Source organism: Caretta caretta, chromosome 2, assembly GCF_965140235.1.
Source record: "Caretta caretta isolate rCarCar2 chromosome 2, rCarCar1.hap1, whole genome shotgun sequence".
Taxonomy (NCBI): domain Eukaryota; kingdom Metazoa; phylum Chordata; order Testudines; family Cheloniidae; genus Caretta; species Caretta caretta.
Genome location: NC_134207.1, coordinates 129,299,504 through 129,323,033, shown reverse-complemented (window position 1 = coordinate 129,323,033; position 23,530 = coordinate 129,299,504). Strand labels below are relative to the sequence as shown.

The 23,530-nt window shown below is 39.2% G+C and overlaps 1 protein-coding gene across 6 annotated transcripts in view; it reads right to left on the bottom strand.

Moving 5' to 3' along the window:
• The window catches only part of CDH10 (cadherin 10), a 149,161-nt gene that overhangs the window by 88,363 nt on the left and 37,268 nt on the right, over window positions 1-23,530 (bottom strand). For 3 of the 6 annotated variants that reach the window (XM_048839658.2, XM_048839656.2, XM_048839651.2), the window contains one exon: window positions 6,769-7,149. In XM_048839658.2, the coding sequence (XP_048695615.1) occupies window positions 6,769-6,999 (231 nt within the window). In that variant the 5' untranslated portion in view covers window positions 7,000-7,149. Of the gene's footprint in view, window positions 1-6,768; window positions 7,150-14,944; window positions 15,034-23,530 lie in introns of all 6 variants that reach the window. The other 3 variants (XM_048839657.2, XM_048839654.2, XM_048839653.2) reach the window with 2 other exon arrangements.

Here is a 23,530-nt window from a genome sequence, read left to right as displayed (position 1 = left end):
GCTGCAGTCCTTATATTAATGGCATTTAATTAGCTTATGTTAAGCACTTACTTTGACTTTGACATTCTGCCCTTGGCAAACATTTTTCCTACATTCTTGGCCAATTTTAATTGAATGATTTGTTTCAATCTTACATTCCTCTTCACATCCTGACCTCCTAACCCCACTCCACACAAACTCTGGGGAAACTAGGACCCAAGGGGTGTCTCCCCTTCCTATGTGGCCTTGGGGGAAAACTGCAAAGAGGAACCAGCCAGAGACTCCAGCAGCAGAAACAGCTTCAGACACTCAGAGAACTTTCTACGGCATTGACTGGACTGTCTCTGCCAGTCAGCTGACTGACCGTTTGCTCCAACCTACTCCCTCACAACATCTTCATCTCAGCTTCAGTCCACACCTGCCCCTCGTACCCTCATCTTTCTTTTCTTCAACTTCCCATCTCCCTTCCCTTTTCTTTAGCACCTCCTAACTAACCCAACACACACACAATATTGTGGAACATCACATTGTTCAGTCTGCTTGTTCATTCTACCCCTTCTCCCATCCTGTGTCTGCCTGGTCTATTTAGATTGCAAACATTTCAGGGCAGGAACTGTCAGCTACTCTGTTTGTATAGTGGCTAGCACCATAGAGACCCATTTGGGGCGATCTTTGGGCTCTATCACAATAAAGAGGAGTAAAATGTATTTAAGAAATAAGGCTTCATTCCTCTTCCCAGCCTCAGCCATGAACCTTGGAAGGCAGATATGAATGTATGAACTTTATAAAAGGTGAAGGCTTCAAAAAGAGATCTGAACTGTTTATTCTCTGTTTGTGTTTTAGAAACAGGTGTTAAATAATGACACTTTTTTGTTGTTCTGTTCTTTATAGGGTGGTTGGCTCTGTAAAGCACCATAGAATGCATCTGATGTAGAAGGTGGCTTTTCAGAAATATACTTTGATATATTTCCACTGCCTTTCAGGTGGGATGTTCTGAATGTGCAGACTGGATTTATCCTTCCTTATCTTTAATTGCCCTTCAAACCTCTTCTCAATTCTGCCCCTCTCTACTTATTTTCTCTTGTCTATTACCATTTTACCTTTCCTTGCTCTGATCCTTCAGCCAGCCTCAATAAGCTGTTTGAATCTCCCCTCACTCCACCTTTGTCACTTTCCTTACACTATGGAAAATTCTTCCTGAACTAGCCCATAAGGCCATTATTGTCTTCCTCTTCAAATCCCTCCACAAGACCCATTTCTACTATTGTGCCCAGAAGAACACTGACAACTAACAATGCTCAGATAAGGGGCAGTGGGGGACAATGGACATTTTTTTTTAAAGTTTGATTGTTTGTATTTTATCCCTCTCCCCCAACTCAATACGCGGCTTGTCATCTCCAGTTCTGAACACCTCAGAGCAAGGATCGTGTCCCTTTCTCCCTCTCCACCTTAATGCTATACTGCCATAGTTCTAGTGGCAGAAATGAAAATGGTGGAGGTGCCAGAACTGAAAATGCCTCTGTGTAGAAAAGAGGGAGTTGCTAGCAAGACTCTCTCTTTTAGGTGCTCTTAACTTTTAAATTTACTCCACACTTTTATCTGCAATAATCCAGAACCTTTGGTCTTCAGGCATGCTGCAGGCCTGTTTATTTCCTCAGGCCTTTTGTGAGGTAAGAATATTATGATGGGTGCTCTTTGTGAGTGAGGTGGGGCATTGTGCAGAACTGTTTTCATTACCAATCATGTATGTTCTGTTTGGAATGAGGACGTGCTGCTGGCTTGGCTATGCAATTTTGTTTTTAATTCATGGCAAGAGTGCCTTGAGGTTGCGTAGGCACTTTTGAAAGATGTATTATAAACAGAAATAAATATAAAAAAAAAGTCTGCATAGCACCCAGCACATTTTGGGTGCTCCTGTAAGTACAAGCAATAAATAATAGTCTTTAAAGGTCAGCATTGAAACTACATCCACACAGAGAAATAAATAATAAATGGAAATAGTGGCTGACAAAGGCAATTTAATCAGATTTAAGTTTCTGTCATTCTTGAACTCCTTCTTCCCACTAACAGTTCCTGGAAATTTTAATAAGTGTTGCCTCCCTCAGAAAAAAAAAAAATGTCAGTTTGCATTCAGTATATTCCCCAACCTTTAAAGAAAAAAGGGCTATTATAATTATTTTCTCCTCTTTTTTTCATGAACTTTAATCTTTCAGCCATAGATGCAACAATGATGCTTCATTAGAGAACTAAAAGGGAAATAAATATTTAATGAAATTACTAGGAATGTCCCTCCCCACATATTTCCCAAAATAAAGTACTTTGTAAGTGAATTTTAATAGAAACTGGGACTAAAAAAAATATAATAAACCAACTTAGCTACCAACTACAAGGTGTTAATCAGAATCTTGATTATTAACACTAAGTTCCACTTACAAATAAGCTACTGTCTGTCCTGAGAATTTTACCACCTCTCAGCACCATACTCTTTGGGTGTTAATGAGGAAGAAACATACTGCTTCCTTCTTTGAGTGCCACTACCTCATTATCCCTTGGTCCATTTACAACTCATTTTTCTGCCTATTTCCTGGCAAAAATTAGATGTCTGTTGTAAATATTTTGAACTGACATTTCTAGATATTATGAGCCCAGTCCTGCAATACTTATAATTATATGAATAGTTCTACTGTCTTCATCTGAATGAACCACATCAGTATGGGATGCAAGACTAGAATCAGGGTAATTTTTTCCAAAATATCGTTATTTATATACGTCACATTTGAAAATGGGACGTAGGCATTTTTGAAAATGTTACATCCCGTATCAATCTGGTCAGTTTCCATTACTATAGTATGTAAGGGTTTTAATGTACTGTATAATTTAAAAGCACAAATTCTGTCTGGAAGGCCCATTTTTCCACCCAATGATCCCTGCACAGTTATCTCCTAAACTGGGTATTTTAAATGCAAATATAGCTGGACTTGTCTGCAACTTCGTACAAAGGACTAAAGTTATGTAAAGCTTTTATATAGCAACTAGGGCTGTCAAGGAATTAAAAAAATTAATTGTGATTAATCACACTGTTAAAAACAGAATACCATTTATTTAAATATTTTTGGATGTTTTCTACATTTTCAAATATATTTATTTCAGTTACAACATAGAATACAAAGTGTACAGTGCTCACTTTATATTTATTTTATTACAAATATTTGCACAGTAAAAATAAAAGAAATAGTATTTTTCAATTCACTAAATACAAGTACTGTCAATCTCTTTATCATGAAAGTTGAACTTACAAAAGTAGAATTATGTACCAAAAATAATTAAATTCAAAAATAAAACAACGTAAAACTTTAGAGGCTGCTAGTCCACTCAGTCCTACTTCATGCCAAACAATTTTGGTTACAATTTGCAGAGATAATGCTGCCTGCTTCTTGTTTACAATGTCACCTAAAAGTGAGAATAGGTATTCACATGGCACTGTTGCAGCTGGTGTTGCAAGATGTTTACGTGCCAGATGCATTAAAGATTTATATGTCCTTTCATGCTTCAACCACCATTCCAGAGGACATGCGTCCATGCTGATGACGGGTTCTGCTCTTTAACGATCCAAAGCAGAGCAGACCAACATATGTTCATTTTCCTCATCTGAGTCAGATATCACCAGCAGAAGGTTGCTTTTCTTTTTTGATGGTTCAGGTTCTGTCATTTCCGCATCTGAGTGTTGCCCTTTTAAGAATTCTGAAAACATGGTCTACACCTCGTCCCTCTCAGATTTTGGACAGCACTTCAGATTCTTAAACCTTGAGTTGAGTTCTGTATCTATTTTTAGAAATCTCATATTGGTACCTTTCTTTGCATTTTGTCAAATCTGCTGTGAAAGTGTTCTTAAAACAAACATGCCCTGGGTCATCATCCAAGACTGCTATAACATGAAATATGTGGCAGAATGCGGGTAAAACAGAACAGGAGACATACAGTACTCTCCCAAGGAGTTCAGTCACAAATTTACTTAATGCATTATTTTTTAATGAGCATCATCAGCCTGGAAGCATGTCCTCTGGAATGATGGCCAAAGCCTGAAGGTGCATATGAATGTCTAGCATATCTGGCACGTAAATACCTTGCAAAGCTGGCTACAAAAGTACCATGTGAACGTGTGTTCTCACTTTCACATGACATTATAAATAAGAAGCAGGCAGCATTATCGCCTTTAAATGCAAACAAACTTGACTGTCTTAGCAATTGGCTGAAAAAGAAGTAGGACTGAGTGGACTTGTAGGCTCTAAAGTTTTACATTGTTTTGTTTCTGAGTGCAGTTACATCACAAAAAAAATCTACATTTGTAAGTTACACTTTCACGATAAAGAGATTGCACTACAGTACTTGTATGAAGTGAATTGAAAAATACTATTTCTTTTGTTTACAGTGCAAATATTTGTAATAAAAATAATAATATAAAGTGAGCACTGTACACTTCATATTCTGTGTTGTAACAGAAATCAATATATTTGAAAATGTAGAAAAACATCCAAAATATTTAATAAATTCCAATTGGTATTCTATTGTTTAACAGCGCAATTAATCAGGATTAATTTTGATTAGTTAATTGTGTGAGTTAACTGCGATTAGTCAACAGCCCTAATAGCAACACAATACTAAGGCCAGGATTGCAAAAAATTAAAATGAAAAATAAGGAAGTTAAGGAACCTGAGCCTATTTGTGGTTTCTAATGTAAGCACATAATGTACAAGCTCTTATAAGACAGCCCTACAGAATTTAATAGAAAAATACATACCTGCTATATTATTTCATAGGATGGCTGGGAAAATCTATGGAAAGTATTCTCGCTCTATTAAATTATATAAGTCTGCAAGAATAACTCTCATACAAGCCTATTGGTTTCTCCCCTATTATATTTCATAGGATTGTTCTATAAGAATGTGGTTTTGGACTAAAATCAGCTGAAATTTTGTTTTATGTGTTGGATTCCATGAGACTGAGGCTCAAAATGAAACTCTGGGGGCTCTGAGCCCAAAGTAAGGCCCCAGTTTTTCATTGGTACCTGCACCTGTGCAGATCGTCAGTGACATCAATAGGTTTCCATACAGGCACAGCTGATCCCAGTGCAGGACTGTTGTTTAAATCTTCTGAGTTTTGCACATGTATCATCAGGACCCAAGTCAATGAAGATAACTGAATCTGTGTTGTCAAAGTTTGTGCATGGCTGTACGATGCTCAATTTGTCATGGGATTCTGCAGCACAAAAGCCCAACATTTTATATTGAGAGAGAGAGAGAATTGACCTATTTGAATTCATAAAACCTTTATAATCCAGCATGTTGTATTGTATGACATGAGATTATCTGAGTCATGAACCTTAATCTGAGGAAGTCAACAAAACATGATGTGGATATTACCCAGGGTAAAGTTGTGTAATTAAATCTTTTAGAACAGGCATCCACAGACATCACACAAATCTCCATTTTGGTTGCTTCTCAATTCATTTGTTGTTTAACAAAAGCAAAAATGAAAGGCCTCAGCTGGTGCTTTCTCAAACAGTAGTTACTGATTAGTGGTACAGTCAAAGGAAGGAGAGAGCCTCCATTTTAATGGACCAAATTCCGACTTCATGTAAGCTGAGAAACCAATAGCGAGGAAAGGAAATGTGAGAAACCAGTTGCTCAGAAGGGAGCTACAGTGCCTGACTCCCAAAAATCCAAAGAGTCAACGGAATGTAGGAACTCTCTTGGTTTTGTCTTTGATTAACCATGGGAGTTCATTCAAAAGAGGGTTAAGAAAGAAAGACCATAGTCAATGCATTTTTACACCTGCTCCATGCATGGCCTCTGCACTATGCTGATTACTCTCACTTTGGGCAAGTAATTTGCATTTATATAAGGATTCATTAGCAATTGCTTTGGATGAAAGGGGGAAAGACAGGAAGATTCTGGTTGAGCAAGTTGCTGTTTTACTTTTAGTAGCTTCCTATAATAAAATTACTTATTTGAACATTTTTCATCCCTAGAACTGCCGCCATTCTTCACTTTTTGTTATTCCATCTATTCCTTCAGCATGGGGCTCTGAAATACTGGGCCAAGTTCTGCACTGGCAGACTCAGTACAACCATCCTGACATAAAAAAAAAATCGGACTACATCAAGAGCAGTCAACACAGAAAGTGGCCCATTAATTTATGCTTTAATTTAAAAATACAGAATTCTTTTCTTGGTGTCAGTAGCATTAAATTCACAATTTCATTCCTCATATTTATTTTCCATCACATTTGTTAATGACATTCGTCCTCTGCAGTTTATTAAGACAAAGGGAGCACTGGAGGAGGGAGGCCATTTTGTGTTTGAAAGAATTGTGTACAAAGAGTACAGACAGAGGATAGGAGTCCACATGCATTTGTATGAAACTGAAAAAGGTCAAAGAGAAAAAAATATGAAACAGAATTTTAGAAAGAATTTTAAAATACGAGATTCAGAAATAGGAGAGAAAAGTAGGTCGCTGGTGGTGGTAGGAATGCTGTGAAGATCACACAATAATTTGTGAAATATACTTTAGCTTGTTTCAGACATTTTTATGTTTCTAAATAGTTTTTACTAACTCTTTGCATTATTACTTTTAGAGATCACCAATAGAGCAGATAAACAACTTGTATAGTGTTGCCTGGAAAACCAACCATTCAGCTAGGAGAATAAGTCACTGTAGTAACTTGAGAACAGTAGTAGGACAAATATATAAGGATGTAATGGAGAAATATCAAACCTTAATACAGACCTACCTTGCCTACATATTGATAATCAGAGCCTGTATATTCCTCCAGCAAGAAGAACTGGTTCCACATCCAGCCCCTTTTCTGTCGGTGAAGTGCTTTTCCATCACTCCCTGATACACGTGCCACAAAGCCTTTCGGTTGGTGGTCAGTTGTCCTTCTGAACAGCATTTCTGCATAGCAGGGATGTGGCAGGCACATCCAGAGCAGCAGTAGCAGTAACACTTGTTGTATTATCATAGTTCTCCACTGCTGTCTGTCCTCCAAGCCAGATGGCTGTGGGGTCAACAGTGTTCTTTTCCTGGATTACCTTTTGATGTCTCTTTAGTTGGCAGTGCAGCCAAGTGATTTCCAGTAGTTCATCTCCCTTCCACACATATCCACCAAATCCTCAAAGTAAACAGAAAAGACACAGTGTAAGTTGAAAACATTCCATTTGCCTGTGACTGACTTCACACTGTACTTTACAGCAAAGAAAGCAACTGATTATTTCCCATGTGCACCCAACTGATGGCTGATATCGTGACTATAAAGGGTTTCTGTCAACCTTCACCAAGTGGGAGGGCTGCAAATGTAGCAGGTAGCTGCTTTCAAAACATTACATGAGAAACACAACAAAAGTGCATTGAGCTGATTAACTTTTGTTCTTAACTTTTCAGTTTAAGAACTTTGAGGATGTTTTTTTCATGTAGACTAGGGGATTAATACTATTAGCACTTACATATTAAATACTGCAGCCTTTACTTAAAATGTTTTCCACCTGATATGATTGACAAGTAATCCAGTGTTTTATTAATCTTGTTATCCGGAGGCCTGAAAAGGCTAATGCAAAGCAGTTTTAGAAACCACAGAAATGGTGAAACACTAGTTCCCCCAGGCACTTTAAATGGCAAAAGGGAACATCATATGCATCAGAAGAAATGCAACATGACAAGAAGCAAACTTTTTAATATAAAAAGTTCTTAGGATGTAGTACTTACAGTATGAACTGAGGTAGCATGCAAACAACTTTAAATGCAAGAAAAAAATGATGAAATAACTAGGACTTGATCTATTTGATGTTAAGTCATAGTGTACTCAGGATGTTTTTGGTTTACAATATACTTAAATTTGACATTCAATACCCAACTTTTACTACAGAGAAAAAAAAGTAAATCCATTTCCAAACCTGTTTTGTTAGGTTTGTGTAGCATTTTATGTTTTTTCCTGACACAATAAGGAAGCATTTAGCACCATTGTGAAGCAATAGGCAGATTCCATCAATATCTTTTGTTGACATCAAACAGAAATAAACTGTTTCCAATCTTGTGCCTATGTTCCTTCTCAGCATATCACTCTTCATGACTGTTGACACCATTAGCTGATTTCCACTTTAAAAAATTAAATTTGGAAATTACCAAACGCTTAAGAGCAAATGTCTGCATGGCTCATTTAGATTTGCTTCAGCAGGCAAATGATGTAAAATACAATTAAAAAAAAAAGAATATTAACACTTAAATGTTTTTGTTAGGATCACATTTGATATTTAATGTCATTCCAAAGCACCACGGCAACTTGACCGAAGCTATTTTGAAATATATTAACTATAAATGAAAGATATATAATTATGTATCATAATGGTACATTATGGACTTTAAGTATATACAATTATTATTACAGATTATTCTAATATACATAAATATAGCAGACAAAACATTAGTAGCTATAAATAAGAGAACTCTCTTTCTATATGCAAATAAATATATAAAACAATGGGGAACTAATGTTTCATCATTTCTGTGGTTTCTAAAACTGCTTTGCATTAGTCTTTTGGACCACTGGCTAACAAGATTAAAACATTGGATTACTTGTAAATCCAGTTTGTGCACTCTATTCTTTCAGTTCCTCTTTGCCAAGCCTCAATTACCACCTTCAACTCCTACCTAAAAATATTAATTTTATCTGTAACTCCCGTAAGTACCTTAAGTACCACGCCCAACAGAACTCAGATATACACATGACTAAAATGAGTAACTACAAACAATTATTACTGTAACACTTGCCTTCCCTACTCATTCCCCACATTTAAGTTTCCCACCGTTACTTATTGTGTCATGTCTAATTTTTAACACCCAAATTTGGCAGAAGTCTGAACAGAAGTCACTTGGATTTTATATTAACCCAACGTGACTTTAATTCAGTGGAAACAAGACTGGGCTGTTTGATTGTTGAAGAATGTCAATGTTGGGGAATGTCAATCTTTTCTTTTACTTATTTGGTAAAGGGGCTAACACATTTCTGAACGCTAATAGTGCGTTTCTGGGAAATAATATAATTATCTTTCCAGTACTTTGTCTTAAATGAAATAAGAACAGCTTTGCATAGGCTACATAATGCAGTCTGCAACCAGAACAGAGTGTAGAACTTGTTAATTCCTTACTGGCTAATCTGTGAGAGAGAAATGTTAGCTTCGTATTTCAGCATCCATTTTTGTTTGCAGAGCCCACTGACCCCTGCTAAGGGGGAAATGGTGTCTGTTGCTAGGCAGCAAGCGTATATGAATGCTCCTATGGCTTTTTCTTCTCAATAGGATACATTTTCTCCTCATTTTTTTTCTCTTAAATCTGCAAAGGGAGTATATACAGCCAATGCTTGTAGCTCCTCAGTATATACATATACTATATTCTTCCATATGCAACAAAAAACCCTGAAATGATACAGAAACTTGATGGGTTTTCCTTTACTTCCATGATTTGGACACAGCATTATTTAGCATACCTTAGAACAATGCATTCGGCTACATTGATCCCTGACAAAAATCTGTTGACTTCAGTGGCTTTACACCATGGATGAATACAACCCTAGGCATTTTCAGATTCTTAATTTAAAAGTGTGTCTCATAAATGTCAAAAAATGCATCTCATTGCTTGCCCCGTGCTCTGCTCTGGGTTCTTACAAAAAAAAAAAAAAGTCAATGTGTTAATCTTTTTGTTCAATTTGCAAAAGCCTGATGATGAGTGAGTTTCTAATATTTTATTGTTTTACATAATATTTATTTTTAAAGCAATTAATAAAATATGAGCATCTCCCAGCACGATGTATTACTGTGAGACATTGCCTTACTGGTATGTGTCTGCTTCTACCAGGATGCAAAAATTAATGTTTGCTTTTGACTTTAGTGACAGCAAGATCAGGACCCAGGATCATTCCATTGTAATGATATATCGCCAGACCAACACATCCTTACTTTGTATAAGAAGGGAGTATTTATGTGAGCAAAGGTTGGAAGGATCAGGCTCAATCATAAATTGTATTACATGGGGTAGGTACCGTGTGTTTGTTTGTTGCTGAATAGCATTACCACAATTCTATGTTGCCCATACGCCCATGCCTATATTCTTTTTATTGACACACACACAGCGAGACAGAGACTGACTAAATCTTGCTCTTAGCTGATGTTTCTTGAAGTCAGAGGGAGTTGCATATGTACATCTAAGCCCTTAGACCTGTTACTATTTTCCCCAAAGATGGAAAGTTATTGGTTTACCTGTGTAAAGGAGATACAGTATCTTCTTTCTCTTGCTCCTCCCCCCCCCCACCCACCCGCAGCCCATAGGTATGTATATTCCACTGTTCACACATCACTATTTGATGTAGAAGTGTTGTTAAATTCCTCCTGGGAAATAATGAGTCAGTGTTTGGGATTGTTATTGAATTTCCTTCTTGTTAAATTAGGTCAGTGGAATGAAAGCTCTGATGGAATTTGTTAAAATTACAAAACTAGCTAATGTACATGAACTTGGCAGGCTACGCTGCTTAATGGATGTATTCAGTAGGGTTCTCCCCTTTGGACTCCTCTTTGAGTTCAGCCTGCTGTTTTAAGTGTAATATTAAGTTTGATGGTCACATACTTGAATTAAATAAAATGTACCTCAAAAAACAACAACAACAAAACCCTTCTAGCTAATATATTGCAACTGGTAGTGGCAATGCCATTAAATAAAGGGCACGGGCGGAAAATGGCAGTTTTGGTTTAGAGTTAGACGAAAAGATACAAATGACACTGAGGCATCCCCAGCTCTGTACTAAATACTGCAAGTCAGCTGAGATTCTTCATTACCTTATTAGAGCTGATCTAATCACTGGAGGAACCTGAAACTGTTATCAGCTTCTAACTGTTTTCACTTTATTAGTGCCACTGGAAATTTCTGGGAAACGTACCCAAATTCTGATGGAGTATTTTCTCCAAAAAGTTATGTGCAATTCAGCAGAATTTCAAGTGTTTTTTTTTTTTAAACAATAATTCAGAATGCATATGGAAATACTGATGATTTCACCCAACTTTTCCCCTAAAATCTCTTCCCTTCTTTCAGCATCCTATGGCCAGGACCATGCCCTTAAAACACTGTTCAATATTTGTTACAATATACAATCCGCGTGTAGCGGGGCAGATACCCCACTCTGGTTAGGAAGGGATTAAAAGCAGCCAAGGGAGCCTGGTTGGGTAAACAGCAACATACCCAATTAGGGTCCAGCTGACCCTGATAAAAGGGCAGGCCAAGGGAATGAGAGAAAAGACTCTTGCTCCAGCTGAGGAACAGGGAGGAGGACCAGGCTGCCTGGGAGAGCAAGCAGGGTACCTGAGGCAGAGCAGGGCTGGGGAAAAGCAGGCTGAGCTAGGGAGCTCTGGCCTGGTGGGTACTGCTAAAGGCCAGGGGAAGTACTAGGGCTGCAGGGAGGCAGCTGGGGCTGGAAAGGCAGCAGGTCCAAACCCCCTTTGCCGATGATGAGTGGCCACTTCAGACTGCAGTTTGTCCCTGTGGGAAAGGGCTAGATGAGGACTGGCAGTGGATTACTGAGGTGAGGTGGGCTTAGGGGTTTGGGGTTCCCTGAGGAGGGGAGACCCAGAGTGTGGGGGCACTGCTGCGGGACAGCACCCTAAGGAAAGGGGCACTGGGGTCCAGGAGGGACATGGGGCATGAAGTGCTATAAGTGGTGGAGAAAGCAGTCATCAATAGGAAGACATCGGCCAGCAGGAGGCACTCTGAGGCTGGAACTGAGCTAATTCCTGGATGACCAGCAGGAGGCGCCATGGCAGTGAGTGCCTGCCATGCTATACCGCTATTTACAATTTTAAACCTGAAACCTCATTCCTGTAAAACGTTATTTCAAATTAAACGAAACCCACTGAGAAAATGGACTGTGCCTGATTCTGCTCTGATTGACACCAATTTAGCTTCACTTACAGTACTTCAAAAAGAGATACTCCCTATGTTCTCTGGTGAGAAAGCAGAATCAGGATAGTTAGCTTGATATATTCCCACTAATATGTCTACACTACGGTCTATGTTGATATAACTTATGTCGTTCAGCAGCATGAATAAACCACCTTCCTGGGCAACAAAAGTTATACTGACATAAGCGCTCGTGTGCACAGTGCTATGTGGGCAAGAGAGGCAAAAATTCATATAAAATGGGAACTGATCTGGATTCTCTGTCCCAAATTTGATCTTGAGTAAACTAACTTTTTAATTTTAAGTTTGAAACACTTCAGAAATCTACTTTAAAATTATTTTCCCACTCTTGTGTGCCTCTGTATTCCTGTTTGAGTCAGAATAGAAGCAGGTGTGCCACAATACAATGTGAAAGGTTATTTGCATCATTTCAGGCCTGATCAGAAGCATGAAATGCCATGATCAAGACTTTTCTCACAAAATTTCCAGTCCAATTTGCAGATTTCAAGGTGTTAGCAATAGGTTTAGATTATGGTAAAGTGTCCAGATTCTGCATGCTTTTCCAAATCATAAAGAACCTTTGAATCTTTCAAGAGATGCCCATCACAAAGTAACATTGCTCCCTGGTTTCAATAGGTCTGAAATGCCACAAGAGAAGCCTCTTGCACAGGAATTCACTGCTCATTCTTAACATTTCAACCAAAACAAGGAGATACAGAGATTCATGCACAATTTTTTGAAAGTTTTCTTTTGGATTCAAACAGATCAGAGTAAGATTAAATTGGAGGCGAGTTCTAGCTTCCTGAAAGTGAAGTGACTTATGGCACTGACAAGATGTTGTGCAACAATAATCCACACACAGCTTCAATATTGTTCCTCAGTCCTGTACCATAACATTGCAAATATTCCAAAGGAAGGTATTTTTCTAGTCAGAGAATGCCTATAACAAATTAAGATAAACTGTGTGGGAGATTCTATGATGAGAAAGTTTCCCTTCTGTTAGGGGATATAATGAAACAGATTCTACTCTCCTACCAGTTTTACTCTGGTGTAATTCCACTGACTTCTGTGGAGTCACCCCTAATTTACATTGGTGTAAGTAAATTCTAAACTCTTGAGTCTACTCAGCTAGCCTTTAGCAGAGTGGGCATGGCAGTGTAACTGGATATATAAATTCTTCATCTCTCCATCAGCCCCAGAAAATCCTACATTCATAGAAACTTGGGGGATTTCAACCTCTGTTGCCACATTTTTAATATAAAGAACAAAAAAATGAAGACTGGAAAAAGAAAAAAAATCTTCTGATATGCTAGACCTCAGCATGGTGAAGTGGCAGCTTGTGTAACAGATTCTGAACACATACAAGTGGCTTTTCCAAAACACAACTGAGTAAATACTCAGCATACAACTTTGTCCTCATTTAAAAAAAAAAAAAGGCCTTTCAATGCAGCTTCAGTTACCATAATTGAAAAAGAAAAAGAAAGTTGTTTCAAATGACCAATTTTTAGAGGATTTTAATCTTATCATTCATCTTATTATGCATTAAAGGTCATTTTACTTTGATGCAAGTAATTGTAAAGATGCCCCCAAACCTATTCACAAATTAACTGCCTAGTTCTGAATCAAAGGATTAAATGATAAACGGACAATAAGTTGATAATTTTGCAACCTGAAGCTTACCAGCTCTACATTGTACACTGCACTGGACACATTCATCATTGTTAATTTATAGTATGTATTTGTAAAAGAGACATCTATATCTCTGAACCATCTTCAGTTCAAGTTTCTAAATGGATAAAGGTGACTAAAGTCTGCATGGTTAGCTGTTAAACTGGACACAGTCAAACTGAATGGTTCAGAAAAATTGCTTCTAATTAGGGATGGTGAACTCATTTCCCCCTATTTCAAAGCTGCATGATACAATATGAATGTTTCTTTCAAGCCCAAACATTATTTTATCCATGTCCCAGTTAGGAGAAAGAAACTGAAAAATAGAGCAGAGAAAAAAATTCTAAGAGAAAAAAATGCCGAGCAGTATTATTACCTTTGTCAAGAAAGTGTAATATTGTTGTTGAATGTTAAGTGGAACTGCACTGAAATCCTAACTATTTTTTTTTAGCAGTGATTCATGGTTAACAATAGGTATGTGTGTGTTTTATACAACAAAACATTGTAAAATTTCACACCTTTAAAAACAAACACATTATGTCTTAAAATTAAAAATAAGGTATCTAGTGTGTCCTTCACGATTATAACCCATCAATACTCACTATCACTCCCACATACACATACAGCTATAACTCTTTCTTTCTTCTCAAATTTGCAAAAAATGTTACACTCATAACCAACCAAACAAAAATCAGTAGGTGATTAAAGGAAATGATCCCTTGAAAAGGAATTGAGATCTTATAATCATTCAGTCCCTTTCATCCCCTCTCTATGACCCACCATGGTTCCCTAAAACACTCCAGTCCATACCTTGTTCCCCATCTCCTACCACCATTTCCATACAGCCTGTCCCTTTATGTGTGCCTCTGTACCTTTTGTGCCATCCCCTCTCAACCTTCCATGATTCCTCTAAATACATCCCACTCCTTCTATGCCTACTATCTGTACCTTCCAAAGTTCTTTGCTAACAAGTTATTCCTCCTGCCACACCCACCTTCTGTTCTCTATCTCCTGACTCATTCAAAGTTCCCCCTACTATATGATCTTGAAAACTCGAATTCCCACCAGTGTCCTCCTGCCTCCTCTCATTTTGACAAGGGAGTTTAGCTCCACCCTGCTTCTCCATGATATGTCCGCACACACCTCCTCCTAAACTATTTTTCTACCGTATCACACCTCACCTAGCCTAATCTATCCCTTTTCTCCTCAGATTCAGTCTAGCAGCTGATGCAGCAACAAAGCCTGGAGGCAGGAAAATGCTTTGTTTATATTTGTCTCACCCCTCCCACAAATAAAGTACTTACTCGTCAATGTCAACCAAAGAAAACTTACTCTTCAATGTCAACCAAAGAAAATTGCTTCTAATTACGGATGGAGTCTGTAGGCCAATTCACTGTGGAAAAAAGATGATTCCAAAAATAATACATTTTAAAAAGAATAGGCAAATATTCAAAAATACCATAACATAAAAATGGAATTTTTGATTTTTAGCAAACATCCCAGAAAAACAAACAAACAAAAACACTACTCTGAAAGATGCGGCATGCAAAATGTCAGGAATATTGAGTTTTTCTTTGGATTAACTAGGGGGAAGTAAAACACTTTGAGTTTATATTAGGAGGTTATAGCTTTAACATTGACTACAGAGCACTCAATGATACTTCAAACACTCATACAAATGCACAGACACACACACTACATGCAGCTCACCAATATAGTGTGTCTGGACTAGAAGGGGACTCAAGGTCCCTTCCATTCCTATGATTCTATGAGTCTATGTGCAACAGCTATTGAGTGATTATGAATTCATTTGTGTTTTAGCAGCTGAATTGCACTTGAGAGAACCTTAGATTTAGATTAGAAGAAAAAATATTAGCAAACTAGGTACAATTTGTAAATCCCCAAGACAGTACCATAGGTTTGCCAAATCTTCAACCTCTATGGGATACATGTACAGTACATGAAATTCCAATAAATGAAGTATGCAGATAATTACAGTGAAATATCCAGGCAAGTGGATCTATCGCTATAATTTAGAAACATGTACCAGAGAAATAAGTTATCTTGGTAACAATACATTTACTTTTTCTTTATTCTGTTTCAGTCCATCTTTGATATTCTTCGACTTTTCTGGGAATGGAAAGATCATAAAATTCTACTGGGGATGTTGTCAGGAACCCAGATTGAGAGGTACAGCAAGACTTGCAGTGCTGGAGACTTAACTTTCACCCTGTCCTGCAGGTGATTTCCTGGCCAGCAGCATGAATTCTAGTGAATGACACTGAGCATTTATAAACAAGACATTCTTTTCCTTCAGGGCAGATGGAAATGTAAGGCTCAAGGTCTGTACTTTCTAGTGCTTTCTTTCTGCCAGCCAACTATCAACCCCATCAGAGTAATAGAATAAGCACAGAAGCATGCCAAACATCTAAAAACTAACCCTAATCTCATCAGGAGTTTAGATCTGCAGCTCAGGCTGAAACCTTACAGTTTCAGAGAGCAGAGTCAGTTCACTGAAGCATGAAGAATTGGAGCACTGAGAGACTGTGCCTGCTTAGAAGACTGTGTAATTTAATAAAGTGTTCATTGGTGTCTACATACTGGCTCCTCAAACTTGTATTAGTGCCTGTGCCTGCAGCATGGAGACTCCCATTCCTGCTAATCAGATGAGGGTAGTGGGAATAAAATCTCCTGTGAAGACAGGCAGACAAATGGCAGGCTCACAGTTTTAAACCTTACTTTACGATGGTAAAATGGAGATGACATCACTTCTAGAAAATTTCTTAAAATGATATATTTGTGTCTTTACAATTATTTATTAGCATAACAGTTATTGAACATCAGAGCACACACATGCTTCCTATAGTATGCGTTGTTATTCATGTTTTCTACAAGTCCTTCATTTGATTAGTCAACTAAACTAACATTAGACCCTGGGTATATTTACAATGTACTCAGTGATTCTCACAGTAAGTGGTTTGTCAATTATCTTTAACTAATTTGAAGCTTTAGCTTGTATTTCAGCTCCTTTTGGTTTGTTCCTTAACTATGTATCACTTTCCTATAGCCACTTTCCTATAGCTGTACAATTTGTTCTTGTATTTGTTGTATCATTCTCAATGTACCCTTTTACCTGGCAAATTAAGAGCTCGTCTTTATGGTGCTGTTGAAATGTATTTGGAATTCTTACAATTCTGCAGTGAAGTGCTGACAATCACATTATATTCTTGGCTTTCTTTGCCTCACGCCTTTTACTGCAGAAGCTACTGCTATACACTAGTAAAATTCTGCTAAATGAGTCAGACTTGTGGAATCTGTTAGTAACATTTTTAAGAGTTAACCCACAAAAGAAATCATAGTTCAGCATGGATCATATACTCAGTCACTTGTGCCTTAAATATTAGATCCACTATATTACATCCAGGAAAAAATATTAAAAGACCATTAAAATAGCAATGTCAGGCACTCAAGTTATAAAACATAAAAATTAATATTGTTCGTAAAATTTTAATTCATCCCTCTCATGTGTACATATTATAATTACTTGATCTCATGTTATTTCCCCCCAGGACTCCTGCCTTACTCAGTGTACAAAAGGCTGTAATCTGCATCTATTTGTAGTCTGTTCCAGTACCAGCTTCCATCAGAATGTCATGTAGGGCAGATGTGGTGGTGAAAAAGTACACACTAACTATAACATTTTTGAGAGGTTAGAGATATTAATTAGAGCAGGGGTGGGCATACTACGGCCTGAGGGCCACATCTAGCCCTTCAGACGTTTTAATCTGGCCCTCAAACTCCTGCCAGGGAGCAGGGTTGGGGTCGGGGGCTTGCCCCATTCCGCACGTGCTGTGGCTCCATGTGGCTCCCAGAAGCACCAGCATGTCCCCACTCTGTCTCCTACATGTAGGAGCAGCAAGGGGGCTCTGCACCCTGCCCCCGCCCGAAGCACCGCCCCCACAGCTCCCATTGGCCAGCAGGCACAACCAATGGGAGCTGCAGGGGCGGTATCTATGGATGGGACAGCGCCCAGTGCTGCCTGGCCGTGCCTCCACATAGGAGCCAGAAAGGAGACATGCCGCTGCTTCCAGGAGCTGCTTGTGGTAAGTGCCGCCTGGAGTCTGCACCCCTGACCCTTTCCAGCATCCCAACCCTCTGTCCCAGCCCTGATCCCCCTCGGTCCCACCCTCCTGCACCCTTGAGCCCACACCACCAGCTGGAGCCCTCATTCCCCACCCACACCCCTGCCCCAGCCCAGAGCTCCCTTCCACATGCTGAATTCCTAATTTCTGGTCCCACCCCAGAGCCGGCACCCCAACTCCCAGTTTTGTGAGCATTCATGGCCTGCCATACAATTTCCATCCCCAGATTTGGCCCACCCCTGGGTTAGAGCCTCTCTATCCCAAGTTTGCAGTCAGACAGCAGTCAAAATGTCAAGATGGCAGTGCATGTTTTCTGCATGTACCCTGATTTTCACAATACCTCAGTTTAACAGAATGACAACTGTGTGTGCATGATGCTTATCATTGACTAAAAACTGACTGCTGTACTCAGTTAGCTTCCTCTTCAGACATGGTAGAATTCCCGACTACAACTGCTCTAAATGTTTTGCTCCATCCTGATCACAGAAGCTAGACTTCACCTAGTCTCTGCTAAAAGGCCTCTACCATCTCTATATATCTTAGCTATATGGCCAACCTATCAATCTTTAATGTATTTATCTTCTCTTCCACACCTCATTCCTGTGAGTATGGAAGTACTGTCACCCTTAAAACAGATGGGGGAACTGAGACAAAAGAGGCTGTAATTTTCCCAAAGTCACACAGGAAGTCTGTGGTAGAGCAGAGAATTCAACTCTAGTCTCCCAAGTGCCTGGCTACTGACCTACCCACAGTATCTTCCTGCATCTAGTCTCTGCTAGCATTGAGCCACTGTTTGAAAATGCCACAAAGTTGATGAGCTGTGATTAAATTAGTGTCAGCCAAGTGATACCACTCAACTGCCTGGGAAAAGCCTAACTTTGTCATTCAGGTGCCAAGAATTCTATTATCCTTCTCTATAAACAAGCAAGTAATAAGGTAGCACATCAAATGCAGCATGCCACAAACACTGAAGAGTAACCAATAAATCAGTGACATGGAAAGAATTTCACTACATCCAGTCTACCTTCCTCATTCTGTGATCTGATACAGTGGCTGGATACATCACAGTCAGATTCTGGTTACCCACTAGTTGTAATTAAGCCTGCCAGATTAAAAAACACCACCGGGAGGTAAACCATGTCAAAACAGTGGTGCGCCTGGGTAGTTATGAGACCAAGCATATGGAGTTATTAATAACAATAATTATTATTTACATTCACATATAGGCCAGGATTCTTGACTTAGGCCTAAGCCTTTACAACACGTAAAATAGAAGATGCCATTTGCATTTCATACATTTTGAGTAACTACAACAGCTAACTATCTATATTTATCAACAAATTTTTACTAACTTGTGAAGTAATTTCCTTTCACTTGTTTCATGTTTTATTCTTAAAAAAATATAATACAGGGAGCGGGCAGAGATTGGTAGGGGGCGCTCTCCCTTGGCAATCAGGTCTGGCCCCAATTCCCCAGTGCGGCACTAGGGGGCGCTGTGCTGTGAGCGGGCAGAGATCAGTAGGGGGTGCTCTCTCTTGGCAATCAGGGCTGGCCCCAATGCCCCAGTGTGGCGCTAGGGGGCGCTGTGCTGCAGGGAGCGGGCAGAGATCGGTAGGGGACGCTTTCTCCAGCAGTCTGGGCTGTTCTGGTTACTCCACCCCAGAGGCAGCTGTGTCTGCACAACGGGCAAGCGCTGCTGGCAGGGGAGCAAGGCGGGGATGAATGTTAGGGGCTCAGGCTGTGGCATGGAGGAGGGGCGCTAGGGGGGGGGACCAGGCTGCTCTGGGAGACAACAAGATTTCCCAGGCAGAAACAGGCTAATGCAGCCCCTGCCAGATGTGCTCCCCGGCTCATAACCACCACCCTATACCAGAAACCTACTGACCGCTACACTTACCTACATGCCTCCAACTTTCATCTAGACCAAACCACATGATCCATTGTCTACAGCCAAGCTCTACGATACAACTGCATTTGCTCCAACCCTTCAGACAGAGACAAACACCTAGAATATCTCTATCAAGCATTCTTACAACTACAATACCCACCTGCTGAAGTGAAGAAACAGATTGACAGAGCCAGAAGAGTACCCAGAAGTCACCTACTACAGGACAGGCCCAACAAAGAAAGTAACAGAATACCACTAGCCGTCACCTTCAGCCCCCAGTTAAAACCTCTCCAACACATCATCAAGGATCTACAACCTATCCTGAAGGATGACCCAACACCCTCACAGATCTTGGGAGACAGGCCAGTCCTTGCTTACAGACAGCCCCCCAACCTGAAGCAAATACTCACCAGCAACCACACACCACACAACCAAAACACTAACCCAGGAACCTATCCTTGCAACAAAGCCTGATGCCAACTGTGTCCACATATCTATTCAAAGGACACCATCATAGGGCCTAATCACATCAGCCACACTATCAGAGGCTCGTTCACCTACACATCTACCAATGTGATATATGCCATCATGTGCCAGCAATGCCCATCTGCCATGTACATTGGTCAAACTGGACAGTCTCTACGTAAAAGAATAAATGGACACAAATCAGACGTCAAGAATTATAACATTCAAAAACCAGTCGGAGAACACTTCAATCTCTCTGGTCACTCGATTACAGACCTAAAAGTGGCAATACTTCAACAAAAAACCTTCAAAAACAGACTCCAATGAGAGACTGCTGAATTGGAAGTAATTTGCAAACTGGACACCATTAAATTAGGCTTGAATAAAGACTGGGAGTGGATGTGTCATTACACAAAGTAAAACTATTTCCCCATGTTTATTCTTCCCCGCCCCCCACCCCCCACTACTGTTCCTCACACGTTCTTGTCAACTGCTGGAAACGGCCCACCTTGATTATCACTACAAAAGTTTTTTTCCTCTTCTGCTGGTAATAGCTCACCTTAACTGATCACTCTCATTATCGTGTGCATGGTAACACCCACTGTTTCATGTTCTCTGTGTATATAAAATCGTCTTACTGTATTTTCCACTGCATGCATCTGATGAAGTGGGCTGTAGCCCACGAAAGCTTATGCTCAAATACATTTGATAGTCTCTAAGGTGCCACAAATACGCCTGTTCTTTTTACTACCTTGAGTGAATCAATTCTCTCTCTCAAGAAACCAGCCACTGCAACTGTGAAACTCACTTGGAAAACCCCACCATCATGCCAGTTCCAACTGATAAAAGTACTTTCATTGTTTACCCTAGTGTTGACTTGGTTATGAGGTAGGCATGCTTCTTAGAAAATACCTGAATAAAAAACTTCTGAATGACTAAAATGTATGATCATGTGTACTTCAGTAACAAGTTTAATCATAGTTACCTAGAAGTTATAAGTAGCAACATATTTGAGGCTAGAGAAACTCACTACGCTAATTAAGCCTACTACTTTTTGTAATAGAAACTATGCTCCCCTACAGCAAGAGTTCACTGCAAGAAACCCTAAACCCTGAGCATTTCAAAGATTTCATCTTAAAAATCACATGGATTTTGTGATCAAGAGAATTTATAGCTTCTTAGACAAAAAGAGGAAGAATCTTTGAATTGGCTTGTAAGCTAAAGATTTTACCACTGTACCTTTGGATAAAGAGCTTACAGTACTGGAGAAACTCTGGAGAAATCAGAATAGTGTCAAAATTATTACCTCCATATTTTGTTTTGCATTTGATGTGTGATAGTCTTACATATATAAGTGGCAACGCTTGGCTATGAATATAACATCAGCAAGGTCATTTTGCTGAATTGACATTTTTCAATAATTAAATAACTTGTCTACATTTATAAACTCTGCTTTAGTTGAACTGACACAATCAGTCCCATAATTCCACTGACATAGAAATCGGACTGGAAGTAAATAAGGATTTATATTTACAGCTCCATATTTCCATGTTGGCACCAAAGTCACCTGACCAGACTAGTATAAAACCAGAATAACAATTTGTGATAAGATTGTAATAAGACTTTGAATTAATTCAAACTGTTTTATTATCTCTTGAAAATTGTAAGTTCCCATCTTGAGTTTTATTTTTCATATTGTGAACTGTAACATCTTGATTTTGCTTTCTGAAAATTTTTCATTTGCTTTCAAAAGTGTTTTGGGTAATAAAACTCAAAATCATAGTAATTCTCCAGTCTGTACTTTACACAAGGAACACAGAGCAAAAGAACAGTGAGAAATCTAGTAGAAATAATTCGCTAATTAAATTATTTAACCATTGTGAGCTTCATCACCTGTCTGGTAGAATGACCCTTGGGGCAGTCTGCAGACTTTGGGATTTTTGTGTGGTGTGCTGCAGCAGAATGATTCTGCATAAGACAGAGCCCTTCAGAGGGTAGAAAGTTATCTTCAAGATAAGTCTGTGTCTGCCTAACTGGAGTCACTGTTTAATGGGCAGCACAACAGTGAGTGGTGGACAGAACTTCACCTGTAGATGTGGCTCTAAGCACCCTCCAGCACCCAGCACTATACTGTGTGGGGGTATTAAACACAGCAGGAGCTTTGGGGTAAGTCTACACAGCCCATGGCAGCAAGCCTCCCAGCCTGGGTCAATAGTCTCAGGCTCATGCCACCATGCTAAAATAGCAGTATAGGGAGTGCTTTGAAGTTGTGACTCAGGCTGCAGGTCGGGCTGTGAAGCCTACGGAAGGGGGTAGCCATCTTGAAACATCCAGGAGCTGATTTTCTTAAGTGTTGAGCATAAGCGATTCCTGTTTACTTCAACTGGAATCCTGGGTGCTCAATATCTCTGAAATTCAGAGCTTGTGTATGTCCGTCTGTCTGAGTTTTGGCACCCAAAAATTGAGGTATCCTAAATTTTTGGACATGAACATTTTGCCCATAGTTCTTTCCATATGCAGAATTCTCTCTTTTTTTCATTTCAGTGACTTGAAGTGTAGCACCAAAGCAAACTGTTTTCCAAACATAGGGTATTATGAGAACACCCCCCTGGCAGAATATTACTTTTATTTTGATGCCACTATTTAACTGTCCTTCGCTTGCTTTGCCAGAACTGTGTGGGGTATTGTCTGCACAGTATGCAAACACATTATTCTGGAATAAAATGCAGCTCCTTTTCTTTCTTGCCATTCTGTAGGCAACACGTTTTGAGGCCTCACTGTCATTTGCAGATAATCTGAGAAGTTTCACATGCAATTTCTGTATTGGAGATATGTCAGACAATAAAAGTAATTTTTCTACTCTTACTGGAAGCATCTGGTACATTAGAAAATGGATGACAGAACTGCGAGTTATAGGTTAGGATTTCCTTGGAGACAGAAGTTACCATTTATTTTCTTGTTGCTGCTTTTATTTGACCACAGCTGTAACTGGTGATCATGTTTTCAATTAAGGAACACAGTGAATTTGCAGGCAAGATTCCATAGCTGTTGCTGAACTGAATGTTACTTAAAGCTTGCTTCTGCTGTGGCTTGTTCAGCCTTTTTATCTTTCTGACAACAACAAAGGAAAGGAGGAGCTTTCTCTTGTGTTCTATTTGTTCTCCATTATTTTTCATTCAATACTGATATTTCCCTACCTTTTTGATATACATTATTCACAGTATCATGACCCTAGAGGATACTACATTACACATTACCCATTTTGCTGAATAACCATCCTCCTGGCTGCAAAGGTGTGAAAGAAATGTATCCAGTCAGCTTTTAATGGAAAAGGCTTTTAGCCTTCTATTAAGGAGGCCTTACTCAATAACGGTGTATTACTATCTTAAGAACAG